General features: G+C 42.1%; 1 protein-coding gene across 1 annotated transcript in view; it reads right to left on the bottom strand.

Moving 5' to 3' along the window:
• The window catches only part of ctnnd2a (catenin (cadherin-associated protein), delta 2a), a 291359-nt gene that overhangs the window by 33063 nt on the left and 242936 nt on the right, over positions 1 to 15360 (bottom strand). The window contains exons 18-20 of the mRNA XM_041066353.1: positions 8932 to 9114; positions 5708 to 5881; positions 1912 to 2062 (exon numbers count right to left, since the gene is read on the bottom strand). Coding sequence (XP_040922287.1) covers positions 1912 to 2062; positions 5708 to 5881; positions 8932 to 9114 — 508 coding nt within the window. The remainder of the gene's footprint in view (positions 1 to 1911; positions 2063 to 5707; positions 5882 to 8931; positions 9115 to 15360) is intronic.

The raw sequence follows: 15360 nt of genomic DNA on the forward strand, positions 1-15360 counted from the left end.
AAATTCAGATCTCACTTGCTGTTGGACAGGGAGTTTTAAGACTTAGTTGCCACACAGATTCACGCCTACATCCAACTGAAAGATATGCTTGGTGTTGGTACTGGCACTCTGTCAGAGGCTCTTAATGCCTTTGTCTGAGGGCAGGTCATTTCCTTTATTTCCCAGTTGTCAAGGGCTGAAAAGGCTAGACTGTCAGAAATCGCAGGTGAGCTTCTTGAACTTGATGGAAACTCCTCCTCCTCTCCCACCCTTTATAGAGACAACAACTTCTACTGCATTCAGAACATGACCTGTTGATGACTCACACAGTAGAGGGACAATTAAGGCAATCCAAGCAACACTTTTTTGTCCCCCTGTCCAACATCATTGGACAGGGGGACTGTTTGTCCCCCTGTCCAATGATGTTTTTTTTTTTCTTTTGTCCTTTCTCTTTCTTTCATGTGTTTTTTCTGCCACACCCACTGTAACATACCCTATAACTGCTGTCCTCACTTTGTCATGTCAGCAGAAAATTTAATAAAGAGATCTGGTTGAAAAAAAAAATCAGACTGATAAGTGTCTTGTCTGTGCAAATGCTTCAATTATCCTGTAATCTGCTGCCATGCGCCAGCCAGACCATCACAGTATAGGCGTTTTGAGCTTGCCGGCGGCGTTCTTTGTCGTTCTTACAACCCAGAGAGGCTCCAGAAGCCCCTCGCCTGAGACTGAAGGTAGCAGGGTTGCTATGGAAACCACTGAGCCCACCAGGAAGCTGAGATAATCAGAGATACCAGAGACAGAGGGGTGATGCCACATGTGCACATACAGTATGCACACAAACATACAATCATAGTACTTGTGTGGTGTGTGTTCATACAGTTGCAACCACACACAAAGAGGAGGAATCACACACACAAACTGATTTGTAGACATATAAAGAAACACAGACAGACTTGTTTCACTATGCCTGTGGGGTACACTCATTGACATAATGCCTTCCTTAGCCCTTTAGTCTAACCTTAACCATGACAACTGAATGCCTAACCCTAACGCTGACTTTAACCCTAACCTAAACTTAAAACCAAGTCTGAAACCTCAAACTGTCACTTAATCATTTAATTTATCTCACTGTGTCAAGTTTACTAGTGATCCCTACTCTCTAGATGTGGTGATGCTACCAGTCAGCAAGCCTGAATGAGGCTCACTCATTATCGCAGTGTACTTTTCAAAGCCCCTTGCAAACCTTTGAAGTGATCATCTCTTCTTCTACAGTATCTCTCTCCCACTCTCTCTCCTTCTTTAGTCTCTCTCTTTCAATTAAATATTAGCCACAAGTTTATTTCCCTCACTCACTTCTTGCCTTGCCTGGCTTAATGAGCCCAATTCTCTCACACACACCTTGGCCTCAGTTAAATAAGGTATAATGAAAAATTATGGATGGAAAAAGAAACCAAATTCTTATATTTCGCCATAACCTCCACAACAATTTCAGATCGCATAACCACATTTAAGCCTCACTTAAAATTTCAGCTCATTATATAGTATAGTATATATATAGTTTGTCATAATTTAATGGGTCAAAAATCACACATCAACAAGTTCACCACCTGGCTAATATGGGCCACGCCAGAGGAGCCATTACACTATGTTACAGCTAAACGACAGAGGTGACTACAGGCTAGCATTTGTGTTAAATTACTTCTAATTGATGCAACTGGCTACAGGCTTTTTGCCCTTGTGTTACATCACTTGAACACAAGCTCTTGACTTGCATACTCTAATTGAGAACAACGTGAGAGGAACACACCAAGGTAGAAGGGCTATGAGAGAATGTAATTAGAGATGAAAATGGGCCTCATACTGCTTTTAACAAACAGCAAACACGGCAACCACCTAAAATCAGGTCTTGGAAAAGCCTTTATTAGTACTCACCAATGAGCTCCTTGTTCCTTATGTCCAGGGCCATATTTCTGAGAGCGGTGGCCACGGCACACACCACTTTGTCATTGTCTATCCTCAGTAACTCCACCAGGATGGGAAGGCCTTTCTCTTTACGCACAGCAGCCCGGATGTACACCGACCACTGACAGGGACAAAGCAGGGGTAAGATGTTACACAGCAAAAACTGGTATCAGAAGGGGATGGCATATTTACAGTAGGTCCTACAGTCAGTATTTGAAATGAAAATAAGGACCATATATATAATATATAAGAGATATATAATTCATTATATCTATTTATAGTAAAAAAAATTTGTAATGTTCTTCATAACAGGAAGATTGTAGTTTTGTTAGCAGCAAATAGCTAAGAATTAAAATAGAAACTGAAAAAAAAATTACAACCTATGTTTTATTTTTCCAGTTTTGTTCATCAATCCAACAGCTGTCATCATATAATAATATAACAATGGGGATGAGGCCCGTCCACTTGAGGCAACAATTGCAAAACCTGGTTTTCAGTCCATGAATTTTCATATTATCACTGTGCTGACTATTTTCTTTCTTTCTACCTTTTTTTCTTAACCAGAGACTGACTGTAGTTTAAAAGCTGTTGAGGTAGTAAAATCGGAAAAGAGACAGAAAAAGCACAATGGGCAAGGTCCAATGGGAGATGTTAAATTCAGGGGCAATATGAGAGCGGCTCAGGCATTACACTGACTCACAAGTGATCTACTGTAAAAGGGAGAATTATATGAACCAGGGAGAAAGGTCTTGAGATTGGAGACCACTCTATCATCCCTCAATAACTATCAAGGTACACTTAAATGGACCACTCGACCTTAAGCGGCTCAAGTGGTGCTGCTTTGTGGGTCCAATGGTAGAAGTCCGGGGAGGTGCTAAAACAGTACCCAAGAAGGGATATCAGTAAGTGAAGTGTGAAGCTGAAAGTTTCTGTCAAAAGAATGATTCGCCTTTCCAGGGTATGTTATGGTTAAAATACTGTATTGTTTTTCTTAGAGACCAAAATGGGCAAACTATGGTTCATATAATCATTTTAGGAAAGGAGGGAAATGATCATACGTCTTAGCCAAGAGCTTAGTGAGCAAAGAGTAGAGAGTGCCAGAGTACGCCAACACAGCTTCTTAGGAAACCGTTGAAGGAAGCAGCAGTTTTCTCAAAGCCAGGAGAGGGAGCTTGCTTAGAGGAGTCACAACAAAGTGCACAGACAAACACACACACACACATTCACACATGCAGTGAGGCCCAAAATAGAAAATGTGATTTCCTGAAGACCACCTGCCCCCATCGTTTCCTTCTTCTCCTTTGTCTTCCTATGTAGCTCTCACTCTCCTCATCTACCAATGGCAGCCCCCAGCAAACCAAAATCTGATACACATCCCCCAAAATCTGATACACATCAACACGATATCCCTCTCAAACAAAGTGCAGTTTCCTGCCTCTTCATCCTTCATGAGTTTATGTTTTTTGGTATACAGCAATACTTGACCACATTAACATTTCCACATAGCTTTCCATATAGCTTATTTATAACCAGCAATGTCAGATGAGGTGTTATGATATCAAGGTTAGTCCAAGGTTACGCCCTCACACTTTCTGTCTTTTACCCACACCTCCCTCAAGGCAAAAGCTGCCCTCGCCAATATGACCGCACACCACCACCCTCTCCGAAACGAATTCATGACTCATACATTATTACCGTGTAGCTGCTTCCATCAGTCAGCTGCTGTTGAACCCTGGCTGTACTCCCTGGTGTGTTCAGGCTTGGAGCCTTTACATCATTACAGTAATTGCATTGCTACTGAACTATGGAACACATAAAAACATGGGATTTGTGCTCAAAATATTTCAAAGTCAGCAGGATGGCGCAGGGGAAAAAAAAAATTCCTCCTGTGCCATTATTCAAACATATAACGTTTTTGAGATCATTTTGATCTCACTGAGAATCTATCCTTACCACATTACGTTTCTATAAACAGAAGCCAAATCAGCATTATCTTTTGTGCTAAATTCATTTGTGTGAATGGACAATGTCTACTTAGGGGAAGGAGGGCAGAAAACTTCTCAAGCATTGCAGCATTTGTCTATGGCTCAGGCATCAGATAGGTAGCCTACACACATAATCACACACTTGAATGCACACATTTATATATACATACACACACATATATGCAGATAGGTTGTTTGTTCTACTTACATTGTAAATACATTTTATCTGTGGTTTATCTGCACAAATATAATTTGTGTACACTGTGTGTCTCTGCATGTCTCTGCATGTGTTGCATGGCTAAGTGAGGACATGCTTATGATGAATCTCTTCCTTTCATAATAATGGACAATTTATTATAAACCATTTATAATAATGATGAGTTTTTATTCTCTAATTTTTTTTATGTTGCCTTAGAAAAATGTGATTTTGGTTCTAATTTCATGTTCAACAATTCAATACGTTAATACTGTTTCTGTCAAACTTCTCTCTTTTACTGGACCAAGCAACAACGTGGGCTAAAAAACTCTATAAAAAAGGATGCTCTTGCTAAGGTTTCTTATTCCCCAAATCTTTCTTTAAGACCCTTGATTCTATAATTTTTTTTCATATATTTGAAATTGTTAACATTCTTGATGCAGAAATCTCCAGCAACCAAACCTGGTAGGAGGCATGGCTTTACCTAACTTACAATTATTCTATTAGGCTGCAAACATCCATTGTTTGTCCTACTGGGAGCATTTTCAAAAGGAACCCTTGTGTCCAACCTGGCTCTCTGTGGAGGCTAGTGCATACAGTCCAGTCTCAATGCCTGCCATTCTGAGTCCAAGACTTAGTCAAATCAGACATTTCACCAAGTTTCCTAAAAAGGTGTTGACACCTTTCTGTCTTTAAACCCTACCCTGAAAGGATCAGTACAAGATCTGTATTCTTCCATTTTAAACTTAAGCGATTCTTAGACCTGTGTGGAACCATGTGACATGCATGAGCTATGCACTTATGCAGTTCAAAGTGTTACTCACATTTCCAAAACAAAACCCACCCTGAGGGGGATGCTATTAGCGACAAATGTAAACGCACCCCTGCCACACTTTTTTCATGTGTTCTGGTCATGCCTTTGCCTAGCTGAATTTTGGAAATCAAAGTTCTAAATTTTCTGTCAGACAAAGCCTTTGAGCTTTGTCTTTGGGATTCCCCTACTAGAACTGGCGTCGCCCACAACCAAATAAGGTGTCCTGGCCTTCACCTCTCAACTGGCTCAATGTGATATAATATTCACATGGATAGATCCTGCTCTTCCCTCTCACTCCCACTGTTTAAAACTTACTCCACTCAAAAGTCAGTGAAGAAGTTCTACAGAGTATGGGGCCCTTTTCCATCCTTTTTTGGAGAAACCTGAGACTGTCATCGCCGAGTACCTGTTACCAATATACTGCAACAATTTATTTATTATTTTGTATATTTAATTTTGCATTTTTTGCTTGTTTTGATTAATTTATTGTAGTTTTGTTTTTTTAGTAGTGTGGGTTGCATTTATTTATTTATTTCTGTTTGTAACTTTGTTTGTTAATATGCATTTGTTTGTGCAGGTTTGAGTCGTGCTTGTGTCTGTCATGTGTCAGCGGGATGCCTGGGGTTGGGATCAAAGGAAAAAAAATGTAACTTGTGCAAGATGTTTATCTGTACTGTTCTGCGGTGACGTTCAATAAATAAACCTTGGAAAAAAAAGATAGAGAAATAAGAAGATAAATGGTTTGGGAAACGTTTGAAACCTGGCTGATACCTTCCAACTGCCTGCGGCGAGGTTCTGCAGAGCCCCGGCTGCTCCCTCCAGGGTGTCGGGATTTGAGCATTCAGACAACAGGGTGAGGTAGGGCTTGACAATGGTGGGGTGCCACAGCATCTGAACCCCTTTGGGAGGTTCCGCCGTGTCCGGAAAAGGTCCTACACCATCCCACTGTGTGAGTGAGGAGACAGATTGGGACATATTTTTTTATTAACTTGTGCATTTTTTTTTTTTTTTTTGCATTCACACAACTTTGTACTACGCTTAAGAAATAACTTAACACCAGGCTGAAAAGCTAAGTTTCATGGGCCTCTCTGTGATGTCAGAGAGTCCTGGATTTCACCTGTACATTATGGCAGAAAACATTAAACCACTGAAGGTCAGCTGAAACAAGGGGGTATGCAGTTACTAGTAACGGACCTCAGTAGCGGATTTTAATTTCTCTTTTATTCATGAAAGAAAGATGTGTGAGTATACTGTATATTCTCATGTTTCTAAGTGCTTGCGTTTTGTCACAATGACTACATGTGTTTCTGAAAGCAAACTACATCTCCACTATGTACACCTCGATGCATTAAAAAGTCAAAGAGACCCTTTGAGGCGAGGAGAGATATGTGAAAGGGCAAAGGATAGACAGGAAAGAGATGCATGTGAAAAGAGAGACTTCAAGACAATATTATACACCTAAGGCGCCACACCCCTCTTCTCCCTTTCCCTTTCCTCTTCCTCCCCTTTATGTAGAGTTCCTTTATGCTTCAACCTCTTTGTTGAGTGACCCACACCCCTTTAACGTGAGCATAAACCCACTATCCCTCTCTCCTCTTTGATTTCTATTTCTCTCCTCTCTTTTCGCTGGTGCTTGCCATTTACATCTTGTCATGCTTTTCTCTCCTGTTGCTTCTTTCTCTTTCTCCCTCTCTTTTGATTTGTCTCCCCCTTTCTTTCTCATTTGTCTATCTCTCTTCCTATTTACTCCTCTCTTTCCTTATTCTATTTCCATCCTTCTGTCTCCAGTTCTCATCTCTTCCCATTCCCAAGAAACCCTCTTGGTTTTGCTCTACTGTTTCCCCCTCCTCCTTGCCTTGTCTCAATGTAAACTGGGGTAGTGTCTGTCTTGAGAGAGGTGCTGAGGAGTGTGTGTGCATGTGTGCATGTTTTTATCTATACATAGATTCTCTGATCATAAAATCAAAGCATTCTTATGGTTTGAAGTCTGCAGAGGTACTACAACAAGGGGCATCAACTCTTTCACAGCAGAGTACTCTCTGTTGCCTAGAGACATCCTACATACTAAATATGAATATGAATATAGAATGTTAATTTGCATGTCTAAAATTCTCTAAAGATTGAGGATATCAAACATTTTCTGTATTTGCTTCGGTACCAGAAACAGTATCATATGCAGCCTTCAAGTTTTATATTTTAAAAGCTGAATTTCATACTGTCTTTCTTAACTAATATACAGTATCATCTTGTATCTGTGTGGTAAAGAATCATAAAACCATTTTCTGTAGTTTAAGCTCTAAGTTCTCTGTTATGGAGAAACTGATCCATTAGTTGGGTCACAACTGTCCTGTTTCCCCAACTGCCACACCCAAGTTATCTGGACAGATAACTGGATACCGACATTGTTACTGATTTATCAAGTGACAATACTAGATGCTTTGCCATCTTCAGAGTAGTTCTGGGGCAACAGTGTGAAATGTTACAGCTTACAACTTTAAAAGACATTTTAAAAACACTTAAATTTAATATGAATTTCTAAAGCTGTATTACTTGCCTCAAGAGGTTTTAAGAGACTGCTGAATACCTAACAAGGCTGAATTCCATAGAATATCCCAGATAGCAGTGTGTGTGTGTGTGTGTGTAGGTGTGTGTGTGTTCCAGTAGTCTATTAGGAGTGTTTAGGTCCAGTTCAGACTCCCACTCTTCTCCTTGGTCGTGCTGTCTGAACCTTTAATGAATAATTAGGGAGACTACATTACAGTCTGTGGTCCTCTGGGTTCTGTCTAGCTGCTATCTGTCTGCATCTGGCTACAGTACGCCTTACTGTCTATCCCTCAATCCAGATCTAAATAGACCACATATACACTTAAGGCAAAAATGCACGTGTGTTATCTGACCTGAACCTGATGGGTTCTGATAAATTACTGGGTTTCAGGTCAGGTGTGAGTCATTTTCTCAAGTAGAATTTCTCTATTCTGTACCTGGTCTGCATCCATGTGTGTCAAGTGTTTCAAATAAATCCACACTGACCAGTCCAGGTTCAGGTTTGATTTCGGTCTAAATTATCAGTTGGGTTGGGCCACACAGACGTGGGTGCTGGCTGTTTTTGTGTCTCAGGTTTTGGACAATTCTAAAACACACACTTACAACCTGGTGTGAAAGTTCTGTAGGCAGGTCAGGTGTATGTTTTTTGACATCATGAAAACATGAGGTCACTGAGAGACGTCCACTTCTACCTTAACAGCCTAAAAGCAGCATAAAAGAGTAGACAGCAGGGAGGATGGAGGGAAAAAAACTGAGAATGATGAAAATTTCATGAGAAAAGCTAGGGTTAAAAAGTGTCATGTGATTTCCAAAAATAAATAAATAAATAAATAAAATAATACATGAGCCAATACATTATGAAAGAAGCCAATGCTTTTCAACTCTGCTTTCAGAATACTCTGTGATCTGTGATTTTCATCCCTGTTTTCCATTATTTACCACACATGTCCCTGTTGAAGGCAAGGCTGCCAGAACCACTCACACTGCGTTAGTGCTTCATCATGAAAGCTATCCTCTTTACTTTTTAGCCCCCATGTGTATACAGATTTGGGGGGGGGTGACAGTAAAAAATGTGAATAAATGAGTGGAGAAATGACTGCACATACATCCATACAGGGAATGAATGGTTTGGGTATGATATGCGATATCATGAGATGTGGTCTTCAATGCCACCAAATCTCAATCCTGTTGAGGAATTCTCTACCACTGTCATCCGAAGACCAAATGAGGGAATGCCTTTTAGAAGAAGGTAGAGCACCAAGGATTTCAGGCACCCATGGAAAGGAGCACTAAAGCTGTTTTTGGATGCTTGTGTTGCCCCAAAACTGATGATTCATGTTGGTTTTAAAAAAATGAAAACTAAGTAGTTTCACCCATTCCCTCCTTCAATACTTCATCCATCCATCCCTGCCATTTCCACTGTGTTTTGCCCCCATCATCTCCTTCCTTACCTGGTCAGCTCCCTTCTTTTTCTTCTTCTTCTTGCCCCAGCAGCCAGAGCTCTCGCCATCACGACCGTTGGCGTCACAAAGCAGGTTATCCAGCTCCTCCAACCCCCCCTGCTGGCCGTGGGACGTCTCAGCGGCCAAACGGTATGACAGGTTCCTCAGGATGCAAACACAGTTCTCCACGGTCTGGAGATCAAGTGAGACGGGAGAGATGAGAGATGAAAAGAGGTAGGAGGAAGAGAGGGTGGGCAGGAGGAAGAGGAGATGAGAAAAGAGAGGTATAAATGAATAAAGTGCGAAAGCTGAGGCGGGAGATTTGTGTTTGATGCCGTTTATTGAAACATCTCGTCTGAAAACCCGGCGCAAAACTCAAAGTCAAAGCATGCTAATAAAAACCGCCCACTCTCACACTTTTACACTATCAGCCTTCCACCCCCACCCATGAGACAGAAAGATGGAGAGAGTGGAAGACACAGAGACAGAGAGGAAAAGGGAAAAGAAGAAAGATAATCTCACAGGTAATATTCTTCTGTATTTTGTTAGCTCTGACTTTGAAATGAGATTAGACAAAACTCAGGTAAATGAGGAAAAATGACAAGCCCAATGTATTGTATCACACCCCATTAAACACCAAGTTTAGAGGCGAACCCTCCAGCCTGGGAACATATGAGTGTGTGTCTGGATGAGAGGATGCTAATTCTGACAGTGCATGTTGTCTATTCTTAAGCGTGCACTTTCACTGTAGTGTGCTCGCGTGTGTGTGTTTGATATCACTGAAAAAGGGGAGTCATCGAGTCAACAAAGTGGAAATTAACAAAGACAAATCATCCATCCTCTCTCCATCTGACCGTTAGTTTACACAAAAACAACCAAGGAGTGTGTAACCCTGTTAAAAAAATAAATATTGTTAAATATGAATATGTATTAATGGATAAGTTAGTTTGAGAGTTTACCTCTAGTAGGTTACTGTTATAAAAAATGTATTAAAAATGTGAGAGGTACAGTGCATGAAGGTTAAAATGGTTTACGTGCCTTATAAATAAGATTAAAACCACATAAATGTACATTGTTAAATATTTTATTTTATTTTGAAGGAGTTCATGTGGAAGAGGAAAAAAGATTGAGAGAGTGATACTGTTCATTCATTGGTTTGTGATGTCAGGTGATAGGCTCCGTCAGGTGTGAGTGGATGCGAGAGTTTGTTTTTTTTGTAACAAGAAAAATGAGACGGAGAGAGAAGAAAGCGCGAGGACGACACGAGGAGAAGACACAAGAGCGACATATTGCCACAAGTTTGTTTGGATATAACAGTGGAAAGTTTACAGTATCCTAGAGACTGTCTGCTCGATACTCGGAGTGAATACTGAAGCTACTGCTGTGTTTTGAGCCGCTCGAGAAGTTTCAGGTCGGAGCTTCTGTCGAGGCTACATTGTTATTAGCTTAGTCAAGCTACTGAGCTAATTTTAAGTGTGCTGTTAGCGTTCGCTAGTAAAGTGAATGGACTTAGCCGGGAGAAGCTAACACCGTTTCTACATCTGGCTGTGCCTTCAAATCCTGCTGTGGGAGCAAGAGGATTCGGTTTTGGAGAGTGAGATTCTGCGTCGTTTGGACCTCGCCCAGGTTGCCAGAAACGCGCCCTCGCTGTTCGTCAGTCTGCCTTTGGTCTTCACCTGCTGTGTCGCCTTCAGGAAAGGAGCGGGTAACGTTGTTCTTTGGATTGGAGGTAACTTTTCTCTTTATTATTCCTGGATCATTGGAATTGATACGTGGACTCCCTCGCACTCAAAAAATCATCATATCAGGCCTGCAACGAGGTTTATTTTATTTTGCCGGCTGTGTGTGTGTGTGTGTGTGTGAGTGTGGGCCCACTGAGTGTCTTTGGTTTATTATTATATTATTTCAAGGTTATTGAGAGTAACTAAAATGTGTTAAAGTAACTTGAGTAACCTGGTATTTAAAGTATTTTCTTGCAATTTCAGACTTACATTTATACCTGGTAACTTTCAGGATTGGATATTTTGTTATGTTCATTGTCAAAACCTGAAGTAAATTCCTAATTTGTTATTTTCATAAAAGGGAGTCTTGTGATATTTCTTTTGCTGAACTTTGAGTTGATTATGGTAATTGTCTTTAAGTGAGGTATCATTTAATTTCAATTCCATTTAAATCATTTAAGGAAGTATTTAAGGAATATAAAACAGTTTAAAAGTGTTATAGTTCATAACACATACTCAGTTATACACTATTTTGCCTAGAGTCGTAAGAGTAAAAAAAAATTTAATTCATTTAAGTATATCAGTTCATTGCATAGTTAAAAAATAGAAATCCAACTTATTAACTTAAAGAGTACTAGTAAATTAAAAATAAAATATATTCTTGACGAACCCAAAAGCCTGCTCTTAATAAAAGTTTTGTTGAGAGGAGTGCTACATAAAATGGAGGCACCGCTGGGATCAAGTAAGTTAGATTTCTAATATAAGACAAAATAAGTAAAAAAATACTAGTGTTACAACATAGATAATTTCATCTAAGGGTGTCACAATGTACACGACCAGGCTGAAGAACTGGTGTCGGGGTGAGAACATGGATGAGAGCCAAGCCTTACTGACCATCGCCCCAGAGGACACAGAAATCACAGAAGTAGAAGAAACATTACAAACTGTAAAATGTCTAGGAAAAGTACGAGTGAGAGGAAGGATGTTTAGTGAAACCGGAAACGAACTGTTAGTGCTTTGTGAATGCAGAGGGAAAGTCACTGAAATTGGCGTCCCTGCTGAAGTATTGAGTTTGGATGGAAAGACAAAATGGCCAATTTTCACTGTTGCTGCAGGTTCAAGTTCTGAGGGGGACTTTAACCAGAAACTTGCTGCCCTACTACAGGCAGAGGGAAAGTCAATGGACGATGTACAGGCTTTATTGACTTCACAGCCTGTCTCACCGACTGAAGCTATCCTTCGTGCTGTAGGCGACCTGTTTGACAAATCAGCCAAGCCATCAATGGAGAGTGGAGGATATCGTCGCCTGCGGATCTTCTCTGGTACTGTGCCAACTCCAGCCGGAGAGGAACAGTTCGAACACTGGTTGGAGCAAGCTCACCTGATGGTGGAGGAGAGTGAGGGTTCCGCAAAGGACAAGAGGAGGAAGATTATGGAAAGTTTAAAGGGGCCAGCCTTAGAGGTGATAAGAGCTGTGCGCCTGTCTGATCCTGATGTTTCCCCTGACAAGTGCTTAGAGGCTCTCGAAAATGCGTTTGGACTAGCAGAGTCAGGAGATGACCTTTATTTTGCGTTCAGGATGCAGCAGCAGCACCCTGGTGAGAAATTATCTGATTTTGTGAGGAGATTGGAGCGTTGTCTGTCCAAAGTGATACAACGAGGTGGTCTCCCACCTACAGCCATGGATGGTGCACGGCTTGAACAACTTCTTAGAGGCGCAGTTAATGCTGACCTGATGTTAATTCAGCTCCGATTGAGAGAGAGGAGGACTAATCCTCCAACATTCCTTGAACTCCTGAAAGAAATTCGTACAGAAGAAGAGTATGCAGCATCCCGAGCAAAGCTGAATCATTCAGTGTACACAGTTCATACTAAACTTAAAGATGAAAACGAACACTCAGAGATACAGAGCTTGAGAGCTGAACTTAAAGAAGTGAAATCAATGTTTACAGCCCTCGCTACACAAGACAAAGTGGCACAAAATGAAACCCAGCAGACTAATCTGAAAAAACCTTCAGAGACTAATGTGGATTCAGAAGTTGCTTCTTTGAAGAAACAAGTGAAACACTTACAGCAGAAAGTTAACTCAAAAATGTCTCATCCACATACATCTTCACCTGCAGTAATGACTGTGAACACTCCTAACAGACAAGGGGCTGAAGCAGAGGAACGTTTCTGTTATCGCTGTGGTGAGGTGGGGCATATGGCAGGGAAGTGCAAGAACCCTGAGAACCAACACAAAGTGATCCAGAAGCTCATTCAAGCTCTCAAAAAGGCCAAGACAAGCAGCCCCCCACCTACTGGTGGTGCCACCTCGCCTGAAACAAATTGCACGGTGAGGAGAAGTGCAGTGGACAAGCTTGATCCAGCAGGCATACCAGCAGGTTTAATAGGGCCACCATCATTGGAGCCTCTGAAAGTTAATGGACATTTGTGTGATGCTTTACTTGACAGTGGCTCTCGAGTTAGCATCATCTTCGAATCCTGGTACCGGAAACATCTGGCTGACACCTGTATTCACCCAGTGAGCAAACTCAACATTTGGGGCTTAAGTGACACAAATTATCCCTACCTTGGCTATGTGGTGGTGGATGTAGAGTTCCCCAAGAAAGTAGCAGGAACTCCCACCGCCCTATCAGTCCTGGCCCTCGTTTGTCCTGATCCCCCTGGTCCCGATCAGACGCCTGTGATTTTAGGGACAAATGCGAAGGCTAATCTGTCTAAGCGGTTAGCTCAACTGTGCGAAGAGGAGGCTGGAGTGACAGTAGCCCACACCTTCGGCATACAGAACACATACCCCACAAGAGACAAAGAGAAAGTTGTGGACTGTTCAAGAGAAGATGACGGTGAAGTAGGATCTGTACGATGGGAAGGCCCAAGTCCATTTACTATACCTGCAGGTGGCAGTGCTACAGTCATCTGCAAAGCTGTCCTTGGAAAGTCATTGCCAAGTGGCATCTTGATAGTGGAAGCCCCCTGTACAGCTGCCCTCCCAGCCGGCATCTTACTGCAACCTATGGCAATACCAAGTAATGCTGTGGACATTAATCAACTGACAGTACTGGTTCAAAATGAGTCGCAGAGGGAAGTGACAATTCCAGTTGGAGCTGTTCTTGGACACCTGTGTGTCGCAGACGTGGTTACCACGATCCCAAAACAGGAGTCAGTGACTGAGGAATTTGATGCCAGCATGATCAACTTTGGTGAGTCACCTGTGCCTGAAGAGTGGAAAGCAAGGCTCAGGCAAAAGTTATTGGAGAGAGTAGATGTAATTTCCTTTGATGAACTGGATGTGGGACTTGCCAAAGAGGTGGAGCATCCAATCCGCCTTTCGGACTCACGACCCTTTCGAGAGCGTTCCAGGCGCATTGCTCCGGCGGATATTGATGATGTGCGTCGTCATATCCAGAAGTTGTTGGCAGCAGGCATCATCAAAGAATCCAGAAGTCCATACGCATCGCCCATAGTTGTTGTCAGAAAAAAGAATGGGGAGGTAAGGCTGTGCATCGACTATCGTACGCTAAATAGTCGTACTGTTCCAGATCAATATACCACCCCGCGAATCGATGAAGCCCTCGACTGCCTCTCTGGCAGTAGATGGTTTTCTGTTCTGGATTTGAGGAGCGGCTATTATCAAATAGCCATGAAAGAAGAGGACAAAGAAAAGACTGCTTTTATCTGCCCTCTTGGATTTTATCAGTTTGAAAGGATGCCTCAGGGCATAACAGGAGCACCTGCGACATTCCAGAGGCTTATGGAGAAAGCCGTCGGGGATATGAACCTGCTCCAAGTATTGGTCTACCTTGATGACTTGATCGTTTTTGGAAAGACTCTGGAAGAGCACGAGGAGAGACTTGTGAAAGTTCTTGACAGACTCAGAGAAGTAGGACTCAAAATTTCACTTGACAAATGTCAATTTTGCCAAACAAAGGTCAAGTATGTGGGTCACATAGTGACTGCTGAAGGTGTTGCTACCGACCCTGCAAAAATTGAAGCTGTGACCACTTGGCCTAAACCTTACAATCTCAAGACTCTACGCTCATTTTTGGGTTTTTGTGGATATTACCGACGATTCGTCCACAAGTACTCCTCCATCGTCCGCCCTTTGACGGACCTCACCAAAGGTTATGGCCCTCCTCAACATGGGAAAAAGTCCACAAAAAAGAAAACCCATGACTATTTGGATGAGAGAGAACCATTTGGAGCCAGGTGGGATGAGTCATGCACAGAGGCTTTTGAGGAAATAAAAGACCGTCTGACAAACGCTCCAGTTTTAGCCTTTGCCGATCCTGGCAAACCATATACGCTGCATGTGGATGCTAGTCTCTCAGGGCTTGGAGCCGTTTTATATCAAGAACACCCGGAAGGGCTGAGACCAGTTGCCTTCGCGAGCAGAAAACTGAGCGCCTCCGAAAAGAACTACGCCATTCACCAGTTAGAGTTTCTTTCACTGAAATGGGCCGTTGTCGAAAAATTTCATGATTATCTTTATGGAGCCCGTTTTACAGTGCGTACTGACAACAACCCTCTAACTTACGTCCTCACGTCGGCAAAGCTCAATGCCACAGGGCATCGGTGGCTGTCAGATTTGTGAGTGTATGATTTTGACATCATCTACAGACCCGGCAAAACCAACATCGATGCCGATTTGTTGTCCCGCATGGAGCCAAGAGAAGAGGAAGTAGAGTGGCAGAACATCTCTCAGGCTGGAGTCAAG

This window comes from Toxotes jaculatrix, chromosome 20 (assembly GCF_017976425.1).
Source record: "Toxotes jaculatrix isolate fToxJac2 chromosome 20, fToxJac2.pri, whole genome shotgun sequence".
NCBI classification, from domain to species: Eukaryota; Metazoa; Chordata; class Actinopteri; family Toxotidae; genus Toxotes; species Toxotes jaculatrix.